Below are 7,119 nucleotides of genomic sequence, written 5' to 3'. Positions count from 1 at the left end.
GCTGCTTGCTCATAAAACTTTGCCACAAACTTGGCCATGCCCCAAAAAACCGAGGCACGAGTAGGAGTATGTGTGGTGCACACACGAAATAACTTTTGGCAAGGGGCACAAGCCCTACATTCCACTTGAGATTTGAGACTTGAGACATGGAAAGTTTTTGTGCGGCCAACCTGGGCGGCCAGTTAGGTCTCAGAGCTTTAATTGTATTTCCAGGTGGTACAGCGCCTTCTCCTTGCTGGTCTACGCTTCAATTTCCATGCGTGATAAATGGCAAAAATAGAAAAATCTCACGTTTGCTTTTGGCTTTTCCTGTTTTGCGTTTCGCGCTGTCCGCAGTGTCCGCGCTGAAGGCAACATTTCAGAGCTTTTGTCTTTCAATTTTGGCCCAAACCCACCAACAAAAAAAGTCTCCTTTTGGCTAGCTGCGGTGGCATTTGCATCCCCCCTGCCACCGCCACTTTTCCTAGCTCTTCTACCTGGCCCCAACGTGTAATCGCTTTGTTCGCATTCGCGTTGCATAGTTTTCTGTGGGTGGTTCCCCACGCACATAGCTGGGCATTCAGTATCGACATTGGGGCAGATGTCTGTTGTACACACGAGTATGTATGTATGTATGTATGCCTGTACCAAGCCATATAATTGGTCTGTTTTGGTTCTAACGTGTTCTGCGGGAGTAATTCATTCTGTTTCTGTTCTCCGTCTCCGGCACTGGCTGTGGCTCCGGCTCCGACTCTGGCTCCGGCTGTGGCTCCAGCTAAGCTGCATTGTTGAAATGTGAAAAGATTTAATTTATTTCAAGTGCCAGCACAAAAAAAGACTTCACTTTGGATTGGTTTTGGTCTGCGGATCCGATCCGGACGGGGGGTCTGGTCTTCTAGCTTGATGCGCTGCCACTGATTCGTTCTGGAATTGCATTTATTTAAACGTTTCAATTGCTTTTCCGTTGGCTTCAATCTTCGAGTGATTTATTGTGTGCTCCCAGACAGAGTGAAGCATAGGATGGGATGGGGCTCCCCACCGTTCCGTTCCGCTACATTCGAATGGGAATCGTGATTGCGTTTGCTTAGGCATAACAATTATCCGCAGTTAATGTAAACGAAATCAATAATTAAATTGTGTGCCAAGCCACGAATTAGTCGCATTACAAAACAATGCTGTTAGCTGTCCTATAATTATGTAATTATATGGCATAACAAATGTTACATGTCCCACCCTGGAGCCACAGGCTTCAGGCTATAAAGGACCAGGCCACAAGCTCACATTTCGTTTGTTAAAGGAAAAGCCTTGGCTCGCTCGCAGGCTGGCTCGCAGAGATGAAGTTTATGAAGTACACCAACTTCTTCTACAGATCTATGGGTATGGAATCCTATACGACCGATTCTCGACAGCAGACCAAGAGCCTGTGGGCTAATCTCGTCTTCTGGGCGAATGTGCTCAATCTGAGTGCGATTGTGTGCGGGGAGATCATCTACTTGGGAGTTTCTCTCGCCCAAGGCAAGATCCTCGAAGCCATCACAGTGACGACCTACATCGGATTCGTGTTCGTGGGCATGAGCAAGATGTTCTTCATCTGGTGGAAGAAGCCGGCCTTGAGCGAGGTGATGAGAGATCTGGAGCAAATCTATCCTAAAGGAAGAGAAGCGGAGGAGGAGTACAGACTGCAGAGCTTTTTGCGCTCCAGCTCCCGCATAAGTGTCACCTATGCCCTGCTCTATTCGGTGCTGATTTGGACCTTCAATCTCTTCAGCATTATGCAGTTTGTGGTCTACGAAAAGCTGCTGCATATCCGTGTGGTGGGCTTGGCGCTGCCGTATACCGTGTATTATCCATGGAACTGGGAAGCGCCCTGGTCGTTTAACCTGCTACTTTTCTGCCAGAACTTTGCGGGCTATACCTCGGCGGCGGGACAAATATCCACGGATCTCCTGCTCTGCGCTGTAGCCACTCAGCTGGTGATGCACTTCGACTATCTGTCGAGAGTGCTCGAAGGCCACAAACTGAGCGGTAAATGGGAAAAGGATTCACGATTTTTGATCAACACCGTCAAATACCATCAGCAGATACTTCGCCTCTCGGCAGTGGTGAATGATATCTTTGGTATCCCATTGCTGCTCAACTTTATGGTCTCCACATTTGTCATCTGCTTTGTGGGCTTCCAGATGACAGTGGGCGTGCCGCCGGATATCATGATAAAGCTCTTTTTGTTCCTGTTCTCGTCACTCTGTCAGGTTTACCTGATCTGTCATTACGGCCAGTTGATTGCCGATGCGGTATGCTCTCCTCAGGTTCCTGATTCCACCTTCCAAATTACTTTCCTTTGGTCTTTGCAGAGTTTTGGTCTTTCGAATGCTGCCTACAAACAGAACTGGAACCATGCAGACGTACGCTATCGCCATGCTTTGGTCTATATAATAGCCAGGGCCCAAAAAACCACGTACCTAAAGGCCACTGTCTTCATGAGCATCACGAGGGCCACTATGACAGACGTAGGCACATAATACCTCTTCTCTTTCATCATTATCTGAATATTTTTCTTGTGTGTTTAGTTACTTCAAATATCATACAAGTTCTTTGCTTTGCTGCGCACCATGTATGTGAAGTAGAGACCAGGGATGACCAGAACCCAGACGAAGAGAGATCCCTAAGTCCCTAAGCCCAGCGCCCTCTCAACCTCCTGCCATGCTTTCAAAAGCTCAACGGAAAAATAATTATGCAAAGGCATGAGCTATGTACATACACGCATGTCCAGTCTTGATGCTTCAGCACAAAAAACCTTGCACTTTAGTCGTTGTCTTCATTCTATGAATAGAGAACGATGGGCAGATGCTGCAACAAAGGAAAACTGCAAAGTTAATTTAACGCTTCACTGCCCAAAACTTGTGCTCATAAATTGTTGGTGTTGCGATCCATTGGATAACTATACAATAAAGCTGTCATAAGTGCACAAGGTTGTAAATTTTGTACAAGATAGTTAAATAATGAAAAGAATGTTTAGCCAGCACCGCAAGCAGGTTTTCCATGAGCGATCAACTGAAATAGTTTAGCTTGTTTAGTGGATCTATTCAGCGCATAAGTGGATTATACATTAAACTAAAATAAACGATAGAACTCACACACATTCTATAGGTATATATGCGCGGGATTAACATTTGAATGCAGCGAATATTTGAATTAGAATGCAGCTCTGGCAGTGTACTGCAGTCATCGATCCTCCATGCATGCAACCCTGCTATCGATTGAGTATATCGATGCTTTGCGACCACTAAGAAGTTTAATAAATAAAATTCAATATAATTTCATCACATTGTATTAATATTATACCCTAATTTGTCCATTAATAAGAGTGATTAAGTGATTCAAGTGTGATGAATGAATTTACAGAACTCGGCAATATTTGCTTTATCTTTGACTTTGATTTGTTTTAGTCTTCAGCGACAGGGACTTGAATGTCGGCGTTTGCTACAGCCTTGTTATTAAGTATTGCTTTTATTTTCGGTTAAAGATCACAGCTAGTCGTTCTCATGGAAGTGATTATAGAAGTGGCGTATCAAGTGCAGTCCCGCGTAGGAAAAAGCCATATAGTTTATGAAAATAAGCACATCAGTAATACAATGTTTCACGTACGTCCAGCAATCCAACAGCTCTGTTGCACACATAAGAAAGAAAAAAGTTTGTGTAGCAAAGTAGCAGAAAAACCAAAAACTATAAATTCCTATGTGCATTTATGCATTTTAGTTGTCAATGAAAGAACTTAGCTTACCCATTATCACGCTTGGTTTCTGCTAAGTAAATCTATAAAAGTCAACTTAACTTGAACGAAATTTCATGGCACATGCGATGGCACATAAAACACATCATTATCATACCAAAGTTATGGAAACTCATTACTATATTTTTGCTTGATGGTGGCAGTAAAGCAGTACAACTTGAGATAGGATCAGTTTGAACTCTGAGGGGAACACAGTAAATCATTGCAGAGTACAGATATTTTTCTCCTGAATCGTGTGCCCCTTGGATGCAACAGCTGCAACGTTTCAAAAAGCTCAGAAGTGGGCGTGTACTGTCCACCAGTGCAGCGTCATTATAATGAGGTATTTGCAATACATTCTGTTATTGTTGTTAGTAATATAACGAGTATATTAATTGATTATCATTTGAAACCCCACAGAACTTTGGAACCACCGCAGCTGTTACGGGAAATGGCAGAAGTATCCTGCGCTTTCCCACATAATTCTCATATCGATGACCTTGTAGAGGCCAATACTAATGATACTTCTACAATCGCATTGCATGGTAGATGGGCTATAAAAGAGCACAGCAATGCCACAAAGGCTGCATTCAGTTCCAGGAAGGACAGCTCTTCGCAAGTTCAGTTCTAGCAAGGAATCTCTTCGCAATTTCAGTTTAAGGAAGGATATCTCTTTGCGCAAAGATGGATAAGTTCATGAAGTACACAAACTTCTTCTTTACGACCTTAGGCTTTGAGGCATACGCAACGGAGTCCCGACAGCCGACAGACAGTCTGAGGAACAGACTCGTGTTTTGGGGAAGTTTATCGAACTTGGGGATTGCGGGACTCGGCGAGTGTATCTATTTCTGTATGGTAATTTCCGAGGGAAACCTTCTGGAAGCCGTCACCGTGATGTCCTACATTGGGTTCGTCGCCGTGGGCTTCATCAAGATATTCTTTATCAGGTGGAAGAAGACGGCTTTGAGCGCTTTGATGCAAGAGTTGGAGGATATGTTTCCGCGTGGAAAGGTACAGGAAGCAAAGTTCCAGCTGGAGGAGTATCTGCGCTCCTGCTCTCGCATCAGCTTTAACTATGGTCTTCTCTATATCGTGCTCATATGGACCTTCAATCTGTTCCCCGTCATGGAGCTGATTGTGTTCGAAAAGTGGCTGAAGATTCGAGAGGTTGGCAAGTTGCTGCCCTATCTGCTGTACGTTCCCTGGAAGTGGGATGACAATTGGTCTTACTATTTGCTGCTGGGTGCCCTTAACATTGCCGGAATAACCTCCGCAGCGGCACAGATTTCCTCCGATCTCTTGCTCTGCTCAGTGGCCACTCAGTTGGTGATGCACTTTGATCATCTGGCGAGGAGCATGGAGCACCACAATCTCAGTGGCAATTGGCCGGAAGATTCTCGTTTTATCTCTGAAGTGGTGCGCTATCACGAGCGAATTCTGCGGCTATCGGATGTGGTGAATGATATATTGGGAGTCCCTCTGTTGCTCAACTTTATGGTATCTTCGTTTGTGATCTGTTTTGTGGGATTCCAGATGACAGTGGGCGTCTCCCCGGATATGATTACCAAACTGTTCCTGTACCTCGTCTCGTCGATGAGTCAGGTGTATCTGATTTGCCATTACGGACAGCTGGTGGCCGATGCGGTATGCTTATGATTATTTTGTCCACCTATGTATGGCTCTCAGTTCTTTCTTTCAGAGCTCTGGGCTGTCCGTGGCTGTCTACAACCAGAACTGGACGCAAGCCGACGCTCGCTATCAACGCGCCTTAGTCCTCATCATAGCCCGGGCGCAGAAGACCACCTATCTAAAGGCCACCATCTTCTTGGACATTACCAGATCCACCATGACCGATGTGGGCACTGAGTAAACTCTTGTTTCCTACTTGAAACATATTTTCCTGTTTTCTGTTTTCAGCTCCTTCAGATATCGTACAAGTTCTTTGCCTTGCTCCGCACCATGTATGTCCAATAGAGGACGGACCCTAAATCGCTAAAACCTTCTCTGTGCACCCCCTCCTATGCTTTCAAAAGCTCAACGCGAACTTAATTATGCGTCGGCATGAGCCACACACACACACACACCCACATATGTCCATCCATCGCATTGCTGCTTCAACACACAGGAAAAAAAGAAAGAAAAACGCTGCGCACTTTTTAGCGGTCGCTGGGTGACGTTGAAAAGGCAATTCTACGAGTACGCTGGAAAGGAGAGGGAAATATCGTATGTGGGCTACAAAAGAAAATTGCAAAGTATATTTTACGCTTCACTGCACAAAAGTTGTGCTTATGAGTTTTCTCTCGGTTGTTATGCTCTTTAGAGGAGGGTATTTCAGAATTTAAGAAGAGTTTGCCTGCCTGCAGTACAAGGAATGGTTAATGTGAGTTACTAGAATTCATTATAAGAGTTCAGTTGAAATGGATCGTATGAGGAGAGGAATAAGTGGCAAGAGATATGCTGGGATCTAACACTTAAAAGATATTTAAAGCACGCATCTCAAAGACTTAGTTTATGGTTCGTATTTTTTTCTGTCACACCTAACTTTAAATGGGAAGGTATATTCCTATATAGAACGCTCGATCCCACACTTTTAGTTTTACCTTTGCTTCGAGAATAATAATAAAAATAATTTGATTCAATGATTAATTAAATATCATGGCCTAGCCTAAAATAGAATAACATGCTTCTTTTGATGCAATTTGAATCAATATTTTAGGGTATTCTAAGTATCGTTTATTTGTAGTTCGACCTCAAATCTTGTTGCTAGTACTCTGGTAGTTTTCTTACAATTTTCAGCTCTTTTCTCAGGGTGAGAAGGAGAGAGAGAGAGAGAAGCGTGAGTCGGGTCTGAAGGCAGTGGACAGCAAACCCCTTTGATGGCATCTAATGCAGTTTTTCCATGGGAAAAATGATGTGTGGCGGCCGTATGGCTAGGAGTACTCCTACTCCTACGCACTCAACAATATTAGCAATTTATGCGCTGGAGCGTGTCCAGGCAGGAGGGAGAGCGCTCCGACTGTGTGTTGTGGGGTGCAAAAGGAAATGGGTGTTTTTCGCCACATAACATTTTCATTTTTGACGAATCTCCTCGATATCACCTGCACGGCACCCCCACCCGCCTGGATAGTTATTGTTTGCTAGAGCCACGTGCATAAAATATATTAAAAATCTATTTTTTGTCCAATGTCCTGCCATCATTCGTCTCCCTTCTTCTTCCCCGTCCCCTTACCTATTTCGACGCTACTGCTGTCAGGGCCTGACATATTTTTTTGTGTAGGAGCTTTACTTCCATTTTTATTTGTTATTTTTGTATGTGTACATAGATATCTATTTTTGTGATTTTTTGCTGGCTTCTCTTTTTACAGGGGATT

At 44.1% G+C, this 7,119-nt stretch overlaps 2 protein-coding genes across 3 annotated transcripts; both read left to right on the top strand.

The window, feature by feature from the left end:
• Positions 1–1,313: 1,313 nt before the first annotated feature.
• On the top strand, positions 1,314–2,898 carry LOC111072605 (odorant receptor 85c). Its single transcript, XM_022364586.2, has 3 exons — positions 1,314–2,270; positions 2,331–2,486; positions 2,547–2,898. Exons 1-3 carry the CDS (start codon positions 1,314–1,316, stop codon positions 2,601–2,603), a joined length of 1,170 nt encoding a protein of 389 aa, XP_022220278.2. The 3' UTR covers positions 2,604–2,898.
• A 442-nt stretch (positions 2,899–3,340) lies between these two features.
• Positions 3,341–6,192, top strand: LOC111072591 (odorant receptor 85b). Of its 2 annotated transcripts, XM_022364572.2 has the most exons (5): positions 3,341–4,091; positions 4,169–5,203; positions 5,282–5,392; positions 5,448–5,603; positions 5,666–6,192. In XM_022364572.2, the coding sequence occupies exons 2-5, from the start codon at positions 4,433–4,435 to the stop codon at positions 5,720–5,722; spliced, it is 1,095 nt and encodes a 364-aa protein (XP_022220264.2). In that variant the 5' UTR covers positions 3,341–4,091; positions 4,169–4,432; the 3' UTR covers positions 5,723–6,192. The 2 variants fall into 2 exon arrangements, with proteins under 2 accessions (XP_022220264.2, XP_022220256.2); XM_022364564.2 differs by having other exon boundaries at positions 3,344–4,091; positions 4,169–5,392.
• The last annotated feature ends 927 nt before the right edge of the window (positions 6,193–7,119 follow it).

This window comes from Drosophila obscura, unplaced genomic scaffold (genome assembly GCF_018151105.1).
Source record: "Drosophila obscura isolate BZ-5 IFL unplaced genomic scaffold, ASM1815110v1 contig_4, whole genome shotgun sequence".
Lineage (NCBI taxonomy): Eukaryota > Metazoa > Arthropoda > Insecta > Diptera > Drosophilidae > Drosophila > Drosophila obscura.
This window is presented reverse-complemented; position numbering and strand designations above follow the sequence as displayed.

Bases quoted from the DNA above. Each gene is read 5' to 3' on its own strand.
- LOC111072605 (XM_022364586.2), top strand. From the start codon at position 1,314: ATGAAGTTTATGAAGTACACCAACTTCTTCTACAGATCTATGGGTATG. The intron at 2,271-2,330 runs GTATGCTCTCCT...TGGTCTTTGCAG, and splicing joins GCCAGTTGATTGCCGATGCG to AGTTTTGGTCTTTCGAATGC. The intron at 2,487-2,546 runs GTAGGCACATAA...TTGTGTGTTTAG, and splicing joins CGAGGGCCACTATGACAGAC to TTACTTCAAATATCATACAA.
- LOC111072591 (XM_022364564.2), top strand. From the start codon at position 4,433: ATGGATAAGTTCATGAAGTACACAAACTTCTTCTTTACGACCTTAGGC. The intron at 5,393-5,447 runs GTATGCTTATGA...TCTTTCTTTCAG, and splicing joins GACAGCTGGTGGCCGATGCG to AGCTCTGGGCTGTCCGTGGC. The intron at 5,604-5,665 runs GTGGGCACTGAG...TTCTGTTTTCAG, and splicing joins CCAGATCCACCATGACCGAT to CTCCTTCAGATATCGTACAA.